The 19,321-nt window shown below is 50.8% G+C and overlaps 1 protein-coding gene across 1 annotated transcript; it reads left to right on the top strand.

Moving 5' to 3' along the window:
* Positions 1-2,214: 2,214 nt before the first annotated feature.
* Positions 2,215-18,310, top strand: Atp13a1 (ATPase 13A1). Its single transcript, XM_005332944.5, has 26 exons — positions 2,215-2,690; positions 5,128-5,217; positions 5,326-5,516; positions 7,188-7,260; positions 7,464-7,619; positions 7,722-7,791; positions 7,872-7,978; positions 8,473-8,602; positions 8,711-8,766; positions 8,949-9,075; positions 9,151-9,288; positions 9,369-9,489; positions 9,952-10,109; positions 10,421-10,596; positions 10,673-10,783; positions 11,821-11,946; positions 12,828-12,936; positions 14,389-14,588; positions 14,676-14,772; positions 15,597-15,757; positions 15,827-15,941; positions 16,024-16,220; positions 17,225-17,367; positions 17,535-17,646; positions 17,735-17,878; positions 17,982-18,310. The coding sequence occupies exons 1-26, from the start codon at positions 2,304-2,306 to the stop codon at positions 18,090-18,092; spliced, it is 3,606 nt and encodes a 1,201-aa protein (XP_005333001.1). The 5' UTR covers positions 2,215-2,303; the 3' UTR covers positions 18,093-18,310.
* The last annotated feature ends 1,011 nt before the right edge of the window (positions 18,311-19,321 follow it).

Here is a 19,321-nt window from a genome sequence, read left to right as displayed (position 1 = left end):
TAAGATTCATGGGCTTATTAAGAATTTATATCTAGAGGAAAACAGCCTTGGGAATAATCGTGAGGGTGTTCATAGAGCTTCCTAGATTTAAAGTTACAGTTTCCTATTCCTTCTCTGTTAAATCTCACGCATGTTAGGCAAGCACTCTACCACTGAGCTACATTTCTAGTCCAAAACCCAGACATTATTTGTGAAAACATGCCAGATTACACATGCTCTCTAAATGGAAAGTCACGCTTCAGGTTGGAGCAAACAATGATACATCTAAGCAACATGAATTATGGATGAATCCTGACTTACAAAAGTTCAAGTTTATAACAGTTTGAAAATTAAGTTTCAGTAGAAACTATACATCAAATTTTTAATTTTTTTCCCTCAGGTTAGTTATGTGCAGTATGATACTCTCTCGTGATGCTGAGAAGGGCAGCAGTTTGCAGATCCCAGTTAGCTATGTGATCACAAGGGGAAACAACTGATTCTCTACAATGAATTGTGTTGCTAAGGTATATCAAGTCTTAAGTTAGGTGTATTAAATGCACTTTTTACCCTGCAGTCCTGGGGATCCAACCCAGGGCCTCACACAAGCTAGGCAAGCACTCTACCACTAGTCACACCCCCACTCCTTTTAAATTTTATTTTTAGACAGGGTCTTACTAAATTTTCAAGGCTGGCCTTGAATTTACAATCCTCCTGCTTCAGCCTCCTGAATAGTTAGGATTAAAGACACATACCACATCAACTTAGATACATTTTTGAGCAGTGGCATAGGTCTACAATCCCAGTTACTTGGGAGGATGAGACAAGAGGTTTGCAAATTTGAAGCCAGACTGGGCAATTTTAGTAAGACCCTGTCTAAAAATTTAAAAAATAATAATAAAAATAAATCTTTCTTTTGGAATGGGCTATGAATGTAGCTTGTGCAGTCTGCACAAGGCCATGTTGAATCCCTAGTATCACCACACACACACAAAAAAAGAATTTTTGACATATATTTAACTTAAGACATGATCCTATATGTATGTATTTGGGATGGGAAAAGAGAGAGATTTATGTTGTGTTAAGGAGTTGGCTATTTATTTTTTTATTTAAGACAAGGTCTTGCTAATAAGTTGCCCAGGATGGCCTTGAACTTTCAATTCTCCTGCCTCTCTAGTCCCTAGGATAATCAGTATGCACCACTGATATGGACTTACAAAGTTTTAAATGTGTATATCTTAAGAATACACAACAGGGGCTGGGGTTGTGGCTCAGTGGTGGAGGGCTTGCTTAGCATGTGTGAGGCAATGACTTACTGAATTAATGAATAAAATAAAGGTTCATCAACAACTTTAAAAAAAAAAAAAAAAAGGAATACCCAACAATAGGAGCTGGGGATGTAACTCAGTTGGTAGAGTGCTTGCCTAGCACACCCACAGCCCAGGTCAACAAGAACCACAAAAAACAGAAGCAAAACCAAAACCCAACAATAGAGCCCCCGAAATTGAAACATGCAATAAAAAATCTTAAAAGGAATTAAGAGAAATTGCCATAACACAGATACATTTAAAATATATTATTTTCTCACACATAGTAATTGTTTCATCCTATTAATTACTATTAATTGGCAGTGTTTAGTAGACCTATTTTAGTTGTGTTCAAATAATAGCATTTGTGCAACACTACAATTGAGTAATACATCATAATATATAATTTCACATAATCACCAATTTTCACTTTCTAATTTTAAACTAGTGACTTTAGAGTGTATGTGTCTGTTATATTACGCTCTGATCAGGTATAGCTGTTCTACATCGGCTCTGTGGTCCGGCCAGTCCAGGAGGAGAGGCATCCCATCCCCTCCCTCACAAGCCCCGCCCTCATGACAGGCCACGCCCCGTAACGGACCCAGTCCCTCAACTCCCCTCTTCCTAGACTGGCCCCTTCTTCTCACTCTCCAGGCTCCGCCCCTCATGGCCGGAGCTGGTGAAGTCTCCGAGGAAGGCTCGCCTCTTCCTGTTCAGGTTGTCATGGTGGCGCTCAGCCTGCCCTCCCTGCTTTGTCCTTTCCGGTCATAATCCGGCGTGGCAGCGGGGGAAGGCCGATTTAGGGCTTTGAGGCCCTGTCATGGCGACGCCTTTTCTCTCCTTCCGACCATAGGCTGTTATGGCGGCTCCCTGAGTAACCACTTCCGGACCCAGCCTTCCTGGTTGCCCTGGTGCTTCCTACTGCCAGGTCTACCATGGCGGTGATCGGGGTTCACCGGAAGTAACATATCGGAAGTGAGGCGGTGCCTCTGCCCGGAAACGAGCGCGGCGCTGGGAAAGATGGCGGCGGTGGGCAACACGGTGCCCTGCGGGGCCGGGTCTTGTGGGGCCCGGCCCGACGGGCAGCCCAAGCCTGGGCTGCAGCCGCACGCGCTCCTTGCTGCGGGGCCAGCGCTCATAGCAAGCGGCGACGAGTTGGTTGCCGCTGTGTGGCCATACCGGCGGCTCGCTCTGCTGCGGCGCCTCACCGTGCTGCCGTTCGCGGGTCTGCTCTACCCCGCGTGGTTGGGCGCTGCGGCCGCCGGTTGCTGGGGCTGGGGCAGTAGCTGGGCTCAAATCCCCGAGGCCGCGCTGCTTGTGCTGGCCACTATCTGCCTCGCGCACGCGCTCACCGTCCTCTCGGGGCATTGGTCCGTGCACGCGCACTGCGCGCTCACCTGCACCCCGGTAAGTGCGAGCGCACAAGCCTGACCCCTGGCTCAGTTGGGCCTCGCCACGGATCCCAGCTGCAGCAATCTTGTAGGTCCCCAGCACGTCCGGATCCTCCCCATCTGCTAGGACTGAGTCCCCATTGGCGCCCTCTACCCTTTGGCTCAGGCTTAATCTTGACCCCGTTGCTGACTTGCTGTGCGATCCAGGTGTGGATTTATTTCGTTTTCTCTGGGTACATTAATTTAAATTCAATAATGTCATACCTGTAAGACTTGTGCAGGGCTCAGCATATGTTGCTGTTTGATAGGACGTGTTAGTGCTAGCTCCCACACTGTCAAATACTCTGTTGTTTCTCCAGAAACAGTCCTGCCTGCCTTCTGGAATGTCTCCTATTTTGATTTTCAAAGTGTGAGGCTAGATCTGTGGGGAGGGTTTCCCCCATCTGTGATGCCTGGTCCTATAACCAAGTAACGCTGTGCAAATGTTCAGCCTCCTAGCTATGCTAGATCAAAAAAGCATGAAATGCAGTGAGTTGCAATGTTTAAAGTGAGCTATTTGTGAGTAAGCAGCTTAATAGCTTGAAGTCTCATAATGACTATCTTTAAGGGTGGTGATGGTGAGGACTACTCAGAATACAGTTGCAAGGCAGTGCATGTGACCCTCAGTCCAGAGTACTAAATGAATGAGTGCTGCTACAGAAGGTGTGACCATGAACTGCCCTAGATTGGCAGTTGACATCCAGTGACTACACCACCACCTGCTGTGCCTGCCTCATAACATTTGGATCCCTGGACCCTGAGGTCTGCCTCCAGTGAAACTCCCTTCTAATCCCAGGTGTGTGTTGACCTCAAGAAGAGGAAAAGGGGACAGCAACAGGAGTTGCAGGATGAGATAGAGCCACCTTCTTTGGCTCTTAATATGCATTGGATCCTCTTTCTCCTGACAGTGTGAACCCATTCTCCCCTCCAGTAAAACATCCCAGGGGAGAAACTTCTGGGCTTGGTGACTTCTGTTGGTTCAATGAAAGACCCCAGCAATAGACAATTAAAGGAAGGGGATTTGAGGATTGTGACATTCTCCATCCACCCTCACTGGCTTTTAGCTGCCCTTTGGTCTTCAGCTAAAACAGTGTAGCTGTGAACTTCCTTTCAAGGGAGGAGCTAAACAGCCTTGGAGTTAGGAGAGACTGATCTGGGTTTGCATCACAACTCAGATGGGTGGTTCTACTCTCTGAGTTTCAGTTTCTCCCTCCTGTAAAGTGAGAACAGTAACACCTACCTCCAAGTGCAATTATAAAGAGCTGAAATGACATCTGCAAAGTGCCTACCATGGAATCAGTACCATGTATTTTCTACTTTTCTCTCATGGCATTACCAGAGTTCGTAGTTATATATTTACTGCTGTTTTATGCCTGCTACTGTGTCTACTCTACTCCCTTCATGGCAGTTTGTTAGAGTCATGACCATGCTCCTATCCCCTTCTTCTCCCCCCCAGTCATCACAGGGTCTAGCAGAAAAGGAGGGTCTAACAGCAGCCATGGAAAGAATACAGCACACAGGATTGAGGGAGTACTTCCTGTGTCTTAGGTAAACAGCACGAACAGAACAGGCAAAGTCAACTGCCTTTGTGGCATTGGTGGGAGAAATAACTCGTTCTCAGCAGTTGATGCTAAAAAGAGATAACATTGAGGCACTGCCTGAAATCCCAGCTGCTCTATTACAGATTTGAGGCCAGCCTAGGCAACCCTATCTCAAAATAAAATAACCAAAAAAGGATGAGGGTGTAGCTCAATGGTACAGCACTTGCCTAGCATGTGCAAGTCCCTGAGTTTGATCTCCAACACCACAAGAAAAAGAGACAACACCGAGATAAGCATGGGGCCATTGCCAGGGAGCTTTAGGTGGGGCAGCCAGGAGGAGCTTCTGAGAGGGTGACATATAAGGCCTGAAGGCATCAGGGGAGCCAACTGTATGATGTGTTCCAGGTAGAGAAAAGGGTATATACCAAGGCCCTTTGTTCAGACATGGATAAACCTTGTGTGTTAGACTACACAACAAGAATAAGGCATGGGAGAGAGACAAGAGTGGTAAGGGGTGGGCTGTGAGGGAGCTTGTACTAAGTGTCAGCTATCATTCTTCCTCTTTTTTTTTTTTTTTCCTTTTTGTTGAGATCAAACCTAGGGCTTCATACATGCTAGGAACATGTGAGTTGATTCACAGCCCTGGGTGTTGGGTGCTATCCATGATTCCAGTTTCATGATATGGGGTCAGGGCACAGTGAGGTGGTGCCCCTTATACAATGACAGGCTGGAAAATGGCCAGGTCAGTGTCAGAGCCCAGTGATATGTTTGGAACATGACCCATGCAGCTGCTGTGCCCACATGCCCCTACCCGTGGGAGCTGTGGACCCATGGCTTGAAAAGGGCTCAGTGGCAATGCTTTGCCTCTGGCAGGAATACAACCCTAGCAAAGCGACCTTCGTAAAAGTGGTACCGACCCCCAACAATGGCTCCACGGAGCTCGTGGCCCTGCATCGTGATGAGGTAGGGACCACCTACTGGGCCACCCAGATCAAGGGATTGGGAGGGATTCCTGGATACTGATATCTCTCAGGTCAGAGTCCTCTGTCACAAACATACCTTCTGCTGCAGGGTGAAGATGGGCTTGAAGTGCTGTCCTTTGAATTCCAAAAGATCAAGTATTCCTATGATGCTCTTGAGAAAAAGCAATTCCTCCCTGTGTCCTTTCCTGTGGGAAACACCTTCTCATATTATCAGAGCAACAGAGGGTTCCAGGAAGATGCAGAGATCCGAGCAGCTGAGAAGAAATTTGGGAGCAACAAGTGAGTCTCTGTTGCCGGCCCCTTTAGCATTTCTACCCTGCTCTGCTCCCTGCTTAGGGTGTCCAGGATGTGAGACAGGTATCTTCCTTTTAGCCAAACGCATCAGGTGAACATGGCACCTTTGAGAAACATGCTGTACTCTGTCTCCCTCAAACTTGTCTGCTGACACAAATTGCCAGAGGGCCTAGACTGAAGACCCTTGCCCCATGGTGTGAGACTCTTAAACATGCTACTTCTCAAGGGAGCGTGGTCCATGGCCTTCCTCAGCAGCAGTTTTTATTTTGTTCTTGCAATTTCCTCTTTTAAATTTGTTCTTTAAACTTTTGTCCCTAGTCAGGTATGTTATGGTACACACCTATAATCCCAGCTACTCAAGAGGCTGAAGTGGGAGGATTGTGAGTTCAAGCCAGCCTGAGGAAAACCTGGGGCTATAGCCCAGTGGTACAGCATTTGCCTAGCAAAAGCAAGACCCTGGGTTGGATACCCAGCACCCTGCCACACACACACACACAGAAAAGGATTTTAGTAAGGCCAGAGGTGGAGCTCACTGGTAGAACCCATGTGTGGAAGACCCTGAATTTCATCCCAAGTAAAAAAAGAATGACATTGATGGTCATAATAGCTATTCTTTTGTACTGAGTAGAATGACAGATGCTCCATATGCACTTTCTCCTTCAGTCTTTACCAAAACCACATGTGCTGACATGCATCCAGGAAGGGACAGCATGAAGCTGGACTTCAAACCCTGTCAAGCTCCCATCCTGGCCATTTGGCAATGGTCCTCTATCTAGAAACGCACAAGATATCTCAAGGGATTCTTTACTAACGCAGTGATTTTTAGGAAATTATAAAGGTGTTTACCATGACTGTCTATGTAAGGTGAAGATTTCGAAGAAGCATTTACCATCTCCCCTAGCCTGAGGTGGGCCACATAAATGAAGTGGCATAGATATTTTATTTCATGACATTTTCCCTTGAGTAGAGGCCCCTAACAGGATACAGGATGGGAGCCATGTTGTTATGGGTTGTTTTTTACAACAGTGGGATCATTCTTTGGTTTCATCATCTCGCATCCCATTATATCTGGGCATGTCCCTTCATTCCTTCATTGGTTGGGCCTTAGACTGGGCTACCATACAGTGCCACAGAAGATGCCCTTGAGCCAAGCTCTCTGAATTCCAGGGATTTTATTCGGGAAGATAGGTAATCCTAGTTCCACTGGGGGTAGGACTGAGGCTCTGTATTTTAGACCCCCAGGAGAACCCAAAAAGGAAAAGCACTGCCAGTTCCCAGCTATCAGTACCGCCTCTGCAACTTCAGGGCTCCCCTTGTTTGGTCACTCTTCTATTTATTGTTTCACCTGACCAGGTGGCAGGGTTCTGATCTTGCCCCAGGCCCTCTAGGTGGGTGATGCCAGAAGAGCCTGTTGCAGATTCTGAAGCCTGGGTTCTGCAGAGCAGAGGACTATGTGGCCAGTGTGTCAGCACTGGGCACAACAGAGCCAAGGAGGAATCATGGCTTAATGGAGCTTCCTATCTGGAAGCTTGCCATACCTGGCTCCTCGTTTCTCCTGGAGGCCTACAGTGTCCCCAGGTGGAGGTATCAAGGATAGGGTCTTTGCACCTCAGTGCTTTGCATCAGTAACTGGATGTGGGGTGTGGTCTTTTGCAGGGCTGAGATGGTGGTGCCTGACTTCTCTGAGCTTTTTAAGGAGAGAGCCACAGCCCCCTTCTTTGTCTTTCAGGTAAAGGAGCAGGTCTGGTCCTTATTCCTGTCTTCTCCCTTGGGTCTTTCACAGCCAGTACAAGTCTGTCTGCCACCTCCAAATCCCCAAACCTCCCTGTCCTCATGGGTCAGAGCCTGTGGGTGGAACTTGTATCCCTCAGGTGCACAGGGTTCCAAGGGGCAGGACAGGTGAGCAAGGTTGGACAGTCCAGTGTCCCACAGGTGTTCTGCGTGGGGCTCTGGTGTCTGGATGAGTACTGGTACTACAGTGTCTTCACACTGTCCATGCTGGTGGCTTTTGAGGCCTCGTTGGTGCAGCAACAGATGCGGAACATGTCAGAGATCCGGAAGATGGGCAATAAGCCCCACATGATACAGGTACAACCAGCAGGGATGTCTGGGGTGGGGGCATCCTTGCCCATTCTTGGGGTAAGCATAGCACAGGTGTGTCTTTTGTATGACAAACACACCCCCATATAGGTCTACCGAAACCGCAAGTGGAGGCCCATTGCCAGTGATGAGATTGTTCCCGGGGACATTGTCTCCATTGGTGAGACCTCTTTCTGTTATATCTAGGTGGAAGCCCCTTCCTCAGGGCCACTGGCCAGTTCTCTCACCCTTCCCCCACAGGCCGCTCCCCCCAGGAAAACCTAGTGCCCTGTGATGTGCTGCTGCTGCGGGGCCGCTGCATCGTGGATGAGGCCATGCTCACAGGGGAGTCGGTGCCACAAATGAAGGTGCTTGGGGGATGGAGGGTCCTCAGTCCACTTTGCTGTGTGGGCCAAGAGAGTGGTTGAGCTGGGGTCCTTTCCAGGCACAGTTGGAGGAGGCAAAGTGGACTCAAGTTAATGCCATGGACAGAGGGGAGGGTGTGGGGTAGTATTAGGGAGTGGAAGTGAGAAACTGCAGACGTCTGGCGTATATCAGACACCTTGGGATATTAGACTGAGGCAGGCGAAGAGAAACCAGGAGGTTCCTCATAGAGGCCAGGTGTGGGGTCATGGGGTATCAGTGCTGCACATGTATGCAGAGAGAAGACAGGGAAAGGCCTGTTGTCTCTGGTGAAGGCAGAGACCTGAGGGCTGGGTGGAATTTGCTAGGTCAGGCACAAAAACCCATGGGGTCAGACTGGCTCATCCCAGCCTCAGGGTGTAGCTCTCCAGAGACTCTCACCAAGGAGTCTAAGGTGGGGGGTGACCATCAAGACCTTTCATCTTTCTTTCCCGCCTAGGAGCCAATTGAAGACCTTAACCCAGACCGGGTGCTGGACCTCCAAGCTGACTCCCGGCTCCATGTCATCTTTGGGGGCACCAAGGTGGTACAACACATACCCCCACAGAAGGCCACCACAGGCCTGAAGCGTAGGTGCCTCAGGGGTGTCTGAGGGTACCCTGTCTCCCAACCCCTCCTCCCCACATCTGCTTGATCATGAGGTACTTGAATGACGATAGCTCTGTTTGACTCCCCAGCGGTTGACAATGGATGTGTGGCTTATGTCCTGCGTACTGGATTCAACACTTCCCAGGTGTGAGGCTTTGACCAGGGCTAGGGAGGACGGGCCCCAGGGTTGGTACTGGATGGCTGAAATATTGACCCTTTTCAACCCCAGAATATAGAAAATCTGGCCTAATGCTCTCAGGCAGGGAAGACCACCATTCTCTTGCAGGTCTCCCACCAGAAAAGGCTTCTGTCTTTCTATCCCTCTAGGGCAAGCTGCTGCGCACAATTCTCTTTGGGGTCAAGAGGGTGACCGCAAACAACCTGGAGACCTTCATTTTTATCCTTTTCCTCCTGGTCTTTGCCATTGCAGCGGCTGCTTATGTGTGGATTGAAGGTAAGCAACATGGCCCTACCCCTCTTTGAGACCCTGCCCTCTTGGCTCTCAGACTGGTAGACCCTGTCTCTGCAGGCACCAAGGACCCCAGCCGGAACCGCTACAAGCTGTTTCTGGAGTGCACCCTGATCCTCACCTCGGTTGTACCCCCTGAACTGCCCATCGAGCTGTCCCTAGCTGTCAACACCTCCCTCATTGCCCTGGCCAAGCTCTGTGAGTGTGAAAGGTGGTGCTGAGGTACTGACTACACTGGATCTTGATGGGATCCTTGACTTTTGACTCCCACTCCTCAGACATGTACTGCACGGAGCCCTTCCGGATCCCCTTTGCCGGCAAGGTCGAGGTGTGCTGCTTTGACAAGACAGGAACCTTGACCAGTGACAGCTTAGTGGTGCGTGGTGTGGCTGGGCTAAGGTGAGTGTCAGAGACTGTGGGCCTTAAGGGTGCCCAGCAAAGGGGCTTCTGGGAAATCAAGGGATAAACAGTTTAGCCCGGACCCTTGAAGTGAAGACCTGCCAGAAGCCCTGCCTCAAAGGTCTGCTTCCTGGGGTTCCCCCTGTTGTCCTCTATTAGAATAAGTGTATCAGCATGAGGGCTCAGTCAGGCCCAGAGCAGCCAGCCCAACCTCCACTCCACACCAGCCATGTGACTTCATGTACAATACACGATCTCTCGGGCCTTCTGTGAGGCTGGTACAGTCTCATGAGGACCCAGACTCCTATCCAAGGTAGCCTCAGTGACTGACACAGAAAAAGTGCTTTGTTAGGGTGCATCCCGCTGTCCCTTTCTGGAATTCCTGGGGTCCTTTCCCTGGTAGAGGTATAGCTTCAACTGGTTTGCCTCTATCCTATAACCAGCTACTCCCCGTCCTTGCAGAGATGGGAAGGAGGTGACACCAGTGTCCAGCATCCCTGTAGAAACACACCGTGCCCTGGCCTCATGCCACTCCCTTATGCAGCTTGATGATGGCACCCTTGTGGGTGACCCCCTTGAGAAGGCCATGCTCACAGCCGTGGACTGGACACTGACCAAAGGTGAGGGGCTAGAGTTTCAGGCTGTCACGGGTTACCTCTCTTTGGGCAGGTGGGCCCACAACTGTAGTGTTAGCCTAGACCAGTGGGCACAGGCTCACTTCAGTCCCGGGACAGTCCACATCCTTGGGTGTCCTCCTGGATTGGAATCCACACTGTTCTGGCAGAAGCCACAGTGCTAGCATTCTCCAAGCTCAGGTCTCCCAGCTCTGACCCCCGGGAGGGAAGGAGGTGGGGAGGCTGGGCGGAGAGGTGGGGGCTTGGCTGCCTCTTCGGAGCAAAGCCCCTCAGGACTCGTACTTATTTGTTTCCAGATGAGAAAGTATTCCCCCGAAGTATTAAAACTCAGGGGCTGAAAATTCACCAGCGCTTTCATTTTGCCAGTGCCCTAAAACGAATGTCCGTGCTCGCCTCCTATGAGAAGCTCGGCTCCACTGACCTCTGCTACATCGCGGCTGTGAAGGGGGCCCCTGAAACCCTGCACTCCATGGTGAGCCTGCCCTGGTCCTGGAGAGAGGTGGGGAGGGCAAGGGACAGACAGTGACATCCCCCTGCATTCCCTGCAGTTTTCCCAGTGCCCGCCTGACTACCACCACATCCACACTGAGATCTCACGAGAAGGAGCCCGCGTCCTCGCACTGGGGTACAAGGAGCTAGGACACCTTACCCACCAGCAGGTAAGGTGCTAGGCTTTTCATCTGCCATCCTCCTGTCACCTCCCTTCCTCCAGCTTCTACCTTATATTTCAGATTTCAACCATGGGACTGTGTCGCATGGAGCACATCTGGGCTTCATCTCCTGTCCCCACTCTGGCATGTCCTATGTATCCTTCTTCGGGAGTGGCAGGTGTTGCAGATTCCCATCTCCCAGCCGCATTTCTTCCTTTCCATACTTCCTGGTCGCTGAAAGGTCTTAGCAGCATCCTCAGCTTTCAGCCCACATCTCTTCATCCACAAATTCTTGGCCCCATCCAATGCCAACAGCTTCCCCTTTGCCTGCTGTCCCTTGGCCCTTATTCAGGCTGCTTACATACATTCTCAGCATCCTTCTAGAACTTAATGTCAGGATGTAGCATTGTATGCAGGGCCCCAGTTCTAGTCTAGGCTCATAGCCAGCACATGAGCCAGCACGTGTTCTTCCTTGTGGTCACTGTCTTGCTCCTGAATCTGGAGCCCTCTGCTCCCCAGTGGCACAGGCCCTTGCCTTTTTCAAGAGCCATGATCTCTGAAGCCTTCCCCATGCCCCCAGATGCCATCTCGAACCCTATCCACCCCATTTCCCCATCTGTGTGGTGGCACTCAGTACTCTGTTTTCTGTGATTCTCTTTTATCATCTCTTTCTCTTGGTATCTTGGGAGTTCCCTGAAGGTACAGGGTAGATAAGGGTAATTGGCTACAGGAAAGAGTCCCAACCTTATTGACTCGGAAGCTAAGCCTTAAGGGTTCCATGATATGCCCATGTCCACAACCAGAAGTTAGAGGCATGATCCAAAAACCTAGGCACCAACTACTGCCAGACTCCATCCCTCAAGAATGCCTAGCATCTCCCCTGACCCTAGCCTAACTGTCCTTTAAGGACAGGATCTTTCCTTCCATCCCCCACACCCAGCACTGTTACATGAAGCTCTAGTTCCTGAGGAAAGGACTCTACGGGAAGTGCCAAGTGGGGACTGGCAGAGGAACCAATGGTAAAGGTACCTCACATCTGTCCACAGGCCCGGGAGGTCAAGCGTGAAGCCCTGGAATGCAGCCTCAAGTTTGTCGGTTTCATCGTGGTCTCCTGCCCGCTCAAGGCTGACTCCAAGGCTGTTATTCGAGAGATTCAGAATGCATCCCATCGGGTATGGCATGGGCCAGGGAGGTGGCAGCAGAGAACAATGTCAGCCTTATAATCTCAATAGTGAGATTTTAGCGAGGTGCAGTCATACCTGCAGTGCTCACTCTGTCCCAACCAGAGGACACTGTAGGACACTCTTGGCTCTTCTCATGTCACCTCCACACATCTCCCAGTATCCCTGGGAAGCAGGGGCTGTTCTTCCCACTCCCCCACACCAGCCCTGTCCTAGAGAAAAAGAAGCTTAAAGCTAAAGCTGGTGGCGAGGGAAATGAGGGTAGTGGCTCCTGTCTCTCCTGATGGTTTTGTTATGTTTTTTACAGTGTTGGGGCAGAACCCAGGGCCTTGCATATGCTCAGCAAGTACTCTATCACTGAGCTGCACCCTACCCTTTTCCTAGTTGTTTTTGTCTGTCTCTGGTGGTTTGTTTTTTTCTGTTTTGAAACTTGAGAAGTTTTTTTAGGTTGTGGGAGATAGGTAGTCAGTCCCAGGGGTAGCAATTCCATGACGGGATGATTGGTTCCTACCAGGCTCTCAAAGGTCACAGTCCATCCTTCCCATTGCCAGAATGTTCCTCCCATAGGAAACTACCAAGCCAAGAGGGTCTATACAGAGGCTGATGCTTAATTTGTATTGTAAACAAAAGTTATGGAGAATTGGGATTGAAAATAATTTATGGATATTCTCAGGACTCAGACTCATACACATCATTTGTGCAGCACCCAAATGGGATCGGGTGGATTGTGGCCCCAAGCCCCATTTGGGGTCAACCTTAGAGGACTGACCTCCCTCCATATCTCGTCTTAGAGATGTGATGGCCAGTTCTCCAGGCTGGGCTTCTGCCCAGCCAGGCCTACCTTGCTAAACCTTCACCCTTGTCTCCCCAAGGTGGTCATGATCACAGGCGACAACCCACTCACTGCCTGCCACGTGGCCCAGGAGTTGCACTTCATTGAAAAGGCCCACACGCTCATCCTGCAGCCTCCCTCAGACAAAGGTGAGGCTCTGGCACAGGAAAGGGATACAGGGGAGACCCTAGGCCAGGAACAGCTCCTGTCCCAGCAGCCTGCCTCAGTGATAGCACTATCCTCAGTCACCCATTGCCATGGTGGTATTGCTGATCACAGCCCCAGGTCATTGAGCAGCTTATAGACAGTGACTGGGACACTGGTTCCAGGATCTGCATTGTTTATTTACAGTAATGAGGCACTGGTGGTCACACTAGCTTGGGTTTTCTGCATGTTCCCAGTGTCACTGGCTGCTGCTCTAGCCACACTGGCTCACTGGCCACCTCCTCGTAGCTATCTTGGGCCCAGCAGGCTGCCCCTGTACAAGTACTTCTTTTCCCAAGTTCAGGATCTGCTGGGCTCCCCAGCACCCAATGATGCCATCATCTGCCAAGTGCTCAGTATGACCAATCCCCAGGTAGATGGCTTGGTGCATGTTACCATGTCAGTCCTAACCTGTCCCACACTGCACAGTACAGTTTATCTTGCCCACACCTCAGAGGGGAAGGCCAACTACTAAGGCAGCTATTGGTGCCCTGTTTTGTACCCAAGGAAACAGAGGTTTGGAAGTGAACCTACTTGGCCAAGTTCACTTGATGTCACTGGGCATGGGGTGTGCTCAGTGCAGGACCTGGGTAGGTGCAACAGAGAATCATGAGAGGAGTTACACGGCGCAATGGCATCTCAGGGCTATGGGTGGCAAATGTTTACAGGGCCAGATAGTTGCTGGGTAGGGTCTAACCAGGCTGGCTCCTGCAACTAGCCAGCTGCCCCTTAGAAAGCTCAATCCTGGAACCCCAGGATTGTGGACAGGTGGCCCAGAGGGAACAGTCAGAACTATTGTTGACAACAAAGCTGGTCTAAACAGCCATAACAAAACCCAGGAGGAGCTTGGTTTCCCTCCCACTTGAGACATTTCCAGGGTGAGTGGTTCATTGTGGGGCGGGCTGCCCTGGCTTCTTCGTCCTCAACTCTGCATCCAAGCCAAGGCCAAGTTCTGGAAAAAGAGAAAAATTACACAATATTCTCAGAGCAGGAAGGGAGGCTATCCTAGGAAAATCAGGTTTCAGGCAGGCAATGAAGATGGGAGTTCATTAGGTGAAGGATTGATGTCAAGGGTGCTTTGCACAAGGTGAAGGGTGGTTTCGCTTCTTGAGATCAGGCTGTCTGGGTTTGCATCTGGCCCCATCGTGTAATCTTAAGCAAATAGCTCAGGCTCAGGTTCTTAGTTCCCTCAGCTATACCTAAGAGTTCAGTGAATATTTCTCTGTGGAGTGCCTGGAGCAGGAGCAAGTATTTGGTGAGTTATGGTATTGGTCCAAGTGTCTAGGGTTCAGGTCGGCAGGGGTGGGGTGAAATGGGGTGGTGTTGGAAGATGAGAGATTCTAGAGAGGAGAGTCTGAGTAGCTGAGCACTCTTCCCTGACCTTGGATGCCCTACAGGCCAAATGTGCGAGTGGCGTTCCATTGATGGCAGCATCGTGCTACCCCTGTCCCGGGGCTCCCCAAAGACATTGGCCCTGGAGCATGCACTGTGCCTCACAGGTGATGGCCTGGCCCACCTTCAGGCCACCGACCCCCAGCAGCTACTCCACATCATCCCCCACGTACAGGTGTTTGCCCGTGTGGCCCCCAAACAGAAGGTGCGTGCAGGGTACTAGGGAGACAGGGGTGCTGGGGACCCTGTGAGTGGGCACACAGCCCTCACTCAGCATGCCTCTGTCATGCAGGAATTTGTCATCACCAGTCTGAAGGAGCTGGGCTACGTGACCCTCATGTGTGGGGATGGCACTAACGACGTGGGCGCCCTGAAGCACGCCGATGTGGGTGAGCCCTGATAGTAGCTGGCAGCTGTTTGTCCCTTCAGGGTTCTGGTGTTGGGCACATATCACTGTGCAAGAAAACTTGGCCTTGATTGCACATGGGTAGTCATGAAGGCACCACTTCCTGTGAGGAAGCAGTGCAAGGGATTGGGGGGGCCACCATGATTCAGACATCAAAGTGGTGCTAGAGACAGGAACAGAGTTTGGGAGAGATGGGGCAAATGGGGAAGGCAACTCAGAAAACCAGGGGCTGAAATGATTGCTGGTGCTTCATAGACTGAGATCTCTGTCAAAGGGACACCAGCGTTAAGTTAAACTTTAAGCCGAGCATAGTGGCACACGCCTATAATCCTAGTGGCTCAAAAAGCTAAGACAGGAGGATCTTGAGTTCAAAGCTAGCCTCAGAAATAGCGAGGCGCTAAGCAACTCAGTAAGACTCTAAATAAAATACAAAATAGGTCAACCTAAAGTAGTTTCTGGGGTTTTCCATTGTTCCATTGCTTTACCTATTAAAGAATTGCATGAAGGATTGTCTTCCTCCTGTTATCCTCCTTGGGCAGTAAGTTTTTTTGGAAAAAGTCTAGTTATAACTTTCTGTAGTGTGATTTTTCGTTGTATTTGTTGTGGCTTTTGTTTTCTTTTTTTGTTGTGGATTTTGTTTTTCTTTCTTTGTAGTTTATTGAAAGCAAAATGGACATCTTCTGAGGTCTCCTTAGGGAGATCAGGTGAAAGGTTCTGAGGCTGGCATGTCCAGTTCTGCCATGAACAAATACACTGGAGTCCGTTTCTCAGGACCTCTCTTACCCCCTGCTCCTGTTGCTTTACCAGGTGTAGCACTCCTTGCCAATGCCCCTGAGAGAGTCGTTGAGCGGCGACGGCGGCCCCGGGACAGCCCAGTTCTGAACAACAGTGGTATTAGGGCCACCTCCAGGACGGCCAAGCAGAGGTCGGGACTTCCATCTTCTGAGGAACCACCAACTTCCCAAAGGGTGAGTCTCTGGAGGGAGATGATGGTACCCACTTTGGCCAGGGCTGATCCTCTGCCATCCAACCCACAGGACCGCCTAAGCCAGGTGCTTCGGGACCTCGAGGATGAAAGCACACCTATTGTGAAATTGGGGGATGCCAGCATCGCAGCACCGTTCACCTCTAAGCTCTCATCAATCCAGTGCAGTGAGTCCCAGCACCCACCATTAAGCCCATGCCCATCCCTTCACTGCACCCCACCCACACCTGCTTTTTCTCACCCCCACAGTCTGCCACGTGATCAAGCAGGGCCGTTGCACATTGGTAACCACACTGCAGATGTTCAAGATCCTGGCACTCAATGCCCTCATCCTGGCCTATAGCCAGAGTGTTTTGTACCTTGAAGGTGTCAAGTTCAGCGACTTCCAGGCCACACTGCAGGGGCTGCTACTGGCTGGCTGCTTCCTCTTCATCTCTCGTTCCAAGGTAGGCCCTGGAGGTGCTGGAAGGCCAGGGACACAAGGGCCAGCTAGGGCCGACTGTTAAAAGCCCTGACATGTGCTATCCTTTCACCCTCACAGCAGCCCCTGAAATGAGAACTCTTATTTCTGTGTTATAGTTGGGGATCCAGGGCCCAGAAGCTGTGTCTGGGATAGTATAGGATGTATCAGCAGGGCAGGTGCAGGCCAAGATTCCAGGATACCTCTGAGTGGCATACCTTGGGGTCCCCACAATTTACAGGCTGGGGTCTTGATTCAGCCAGAATCCATTGACAAGGAGAGGTCAGATGGGGAAACAATTACCAAAAGCACTCAGGATATTGCAGGGCCCTGAAAAAAATTAAGTGAAAGCCGGGCGTGTTGTCGCACGTCTGTAATCCCAATGGCTCAGGAGGCTGAGGCAGAAGGATCGTGAATTCAAAGCCATCCCCTGCAATTTAGTGAGGCCCTGTCTCTAAATAAAACACAAAAAAGGGCTGGGGATATAGTTCAGTGATTAAGCTCCCCTGGGTTCAATCCCCAGTACCAAAAGAAAAAAACTAAGTGGGTCACAGGCTACATGGGACCTCCTTATGGAGTCCTATGTCATGCTGATCTTCAGGCCCACTCATAAAGAGGGCGCTGCTGGCAATCAAGAACTGAGCATAAAGTCCCTGGCATGCACGGGCTGACACCCCAGTGGCCAGAGGTTGGGAGTTGGTAGGGCTAATCCATGGATACCTCATGGGCCCCAGGAAGGGCTTTGAGTGGGTTCTGTTACAGCGGAAACGGGTGAATTGGAACAAAGAGAATAGGATGTACTTTTGACTTTAAGACTCCCAAGGCTGCTGTGGGGAGTGTATAGACAGAGGATCCAGACTAGGGCAGCAGTGCCAGCCTCACCCTAGCATTTTGTGACCACTATCTGCACAAGGCCTCCCAGGAGGGAAAGGGTAGAGTGGTCCTAGGGCAAGCCAGGCTTTGACCCCACCCCCAACCCTTCTGCTGCAGCCCCTGAAGACCCTGTCTCGAGAGCGACCCCTGCCCAATATCTTCAACCTATATACAATCCTCACGGTTATGCTCCAGTTCTTTGTGCACTTCCTGAGCCTTGTCTACCTGTACAGTGAGGCCCAGGCCCGAAGCCCTGGGAAGTAAGTATTATCCCCAGAGGAAGTAATGTCTGTGGTTGGGAGTGGCAGGAGGATATGTGTGCAGATGTTTATAAGAGCCTGGGGGTCATCTTGGATGGGATACCAAGGAGCCATAGTGGGTTCATGAGCAGGGGAGGGGTTCTTCCCACCCCCTGGCATCTCTACAGGCGGGAGCAGTTTGTGGACCTGTACAAGGAGTTTGAACCGACCCTGGTCAACAGCACTGTGTACATCATGGCCATGGCCATGCAGATGGCCACCTTCGCCATCAACTATAAGGTGAGATTTGGCCTCTTGCCCAGCACACCCTGCTACATGTCCTCTTGGCCCTTACCACATGCAGCCATCTGTCCCTCTGTTCCCACAGGGCCCACCCTTCATGGAGAGCCTTCCCGAGAATAAGCCCCTGGTGTGGAGCCTGGCTGTGTCACTCCTGGCCATTGTTGGCCTGCTCCTCGGCTCCTCACCTGACTTCAACAGCCAGTTTGGCCTCGTGGACATCCCTGTGGAGGTGAGTGGCCCTGCAGAGGTACATCTGGGGCTCAGCCTGGGCCTACCTACAAGGACCTGTCCACAGGTCCCCAACTCATCAGCCCTCTCTGCTCTTTTAACAGTTCAAGCTCGTCATCGCCCAGGTCCTGCTTCTGGACTTCTGCCTGGCGCTCCTGGCCGACCGTGTCCTACAGTTCTTCCTGGGGACCCCAAAGCTGAAAGTGCCTTCCTGAGATGGCGGTGCTGGTACCCACCGTCTACCCTGGCTGCCACCAGGCGGGAGCCCTGCCAGGGCCCCAGGAGGAAACAGTGTCCCCTACCCCTACCCCCATGGTGAGGCTTCCTGGCCTTGCCCTTGGAAGACTGAACTGGGGCCCCCACAGCCCTCTGCTGGCCTGGCTTGTGAAAACAGCCCCTTTGTTAAATAAAGCAGCATCCAAGATTTTAAGAAGCCTTGCCTCCATGTTGTCTGTGCCACACAGGGGTTATTGCAGGTCACAAGCCAGGTGAATCTCAGGTACTGGAGAGGTTAGGATTGGCTGTCCTTTTCCCTCTTCCATAAATACTTGATATAACAGTTTGCCTTCCTCATGGTGGTGTCTTAGATGTGTAAAATATGATCCACACCACTATAGATACTGACTTGGGTCATGTTTCTTGGGGTCCTATGCCGTGGTGCCAACCTCACATCACAGATTAGGGTGGCAATTGCCAGGGTCTCACAGCCAGGATGTGACCCAGAACCCTGGCTCAGCCCTAGTACTGATAGTGCCATTCCTTTCAAGAGACATACTGCAACTCAATAATTACAGAGTAGTGAGCTAGGGATGTGATGGTACAGCACTAGCCTAGCATGTGTGAGGCCCTAGGTTCCCTTCCCCAGTACCACAGAAATAAAAAATAAATTGTGGAGTAGGTAGCAGCATAAGCCTAGAATCACAGCCACTTAGATTTGCCTCTGCAAAAGCAAACAACTTTAGGAAGCAAAATTTCACACATACTTTAAAGTTTTTTTATTTCCAGCCAAAAATTCCACAGTGCTGGATGTGTACTCGACTTCATAACTGACAAAGCTGCTTATAGTCAATCACCTCCTGCCCACACGTGGCTAGCTTCATCAGGCAGTGTGGCATGAGGAAAACCCTGGGAACAGGAACCATGTGGAGGCTGGGGGTGGGGGGGCAAGACCAGCAGTGAAGTGCACTCTGGACAGGGCTTGAGGGAACTTGATGCTACCTGACTAGAGCTGCTAAATCCCTGAGATGGATGATTCTTGGGTATCCCAGAGCAGGGGCTCTCTGTGCCCGCGTCTCTGAGAGGGGCACTCCTTGACAACACTATGGGGGCCTCAAGAGCCTAATCCAACTTTGAAGATCATGGGTGGGTCAGGGGTGCGGGGGTCACAGAGACTGAACCTCAGCACGTTCTACTTTGAAATCATGCAGAACGTCAGGCCTCCACC

The sequence above is a fragment of the Ictidomys tridecemlineatus genome, chromosome 2, assembly GCF_052094955.1.
Source record: "Ictidomys tridecemlineatus isolate mIctTri1 chromosome 2, mIctTri1.hap1, whole genome shotgun sequence".
NCBI lineage: Eukaryota > Metazoa > Chordata > Mammalia > Rodentia > Sciuridae > Ictidomys > Ictidomys tridecemlineatus.
Note: the sequence above shows the minus strand (reverse complement) of the source record. Positions and strands in the feature narration are given on the sequence as shown.

Coding starts and splice junctions, on each gene's coding strand:
- Atp13a1 (XM_005332944.5), top strand. CDS start 2,304: ATGGCGGCGGTGGGCAACACGGTGCCCTGCGGGGCCGGGTCTTGTGGG. Junction 8,603..8,710: donor GGCCACCACAGGCCTGAAGC/GTAGGTGCCTCA, acceptor TTGACTCCCCAG/CGGTTGACAATGGATGTGTG. Junction 9,289..9,368: donor CATTGCCCTGGCCAAGCTCT/GTGAGTGTGAAA, acceptor CCCACTCCTCAG/ACATGTACTGCACGGAGCCC.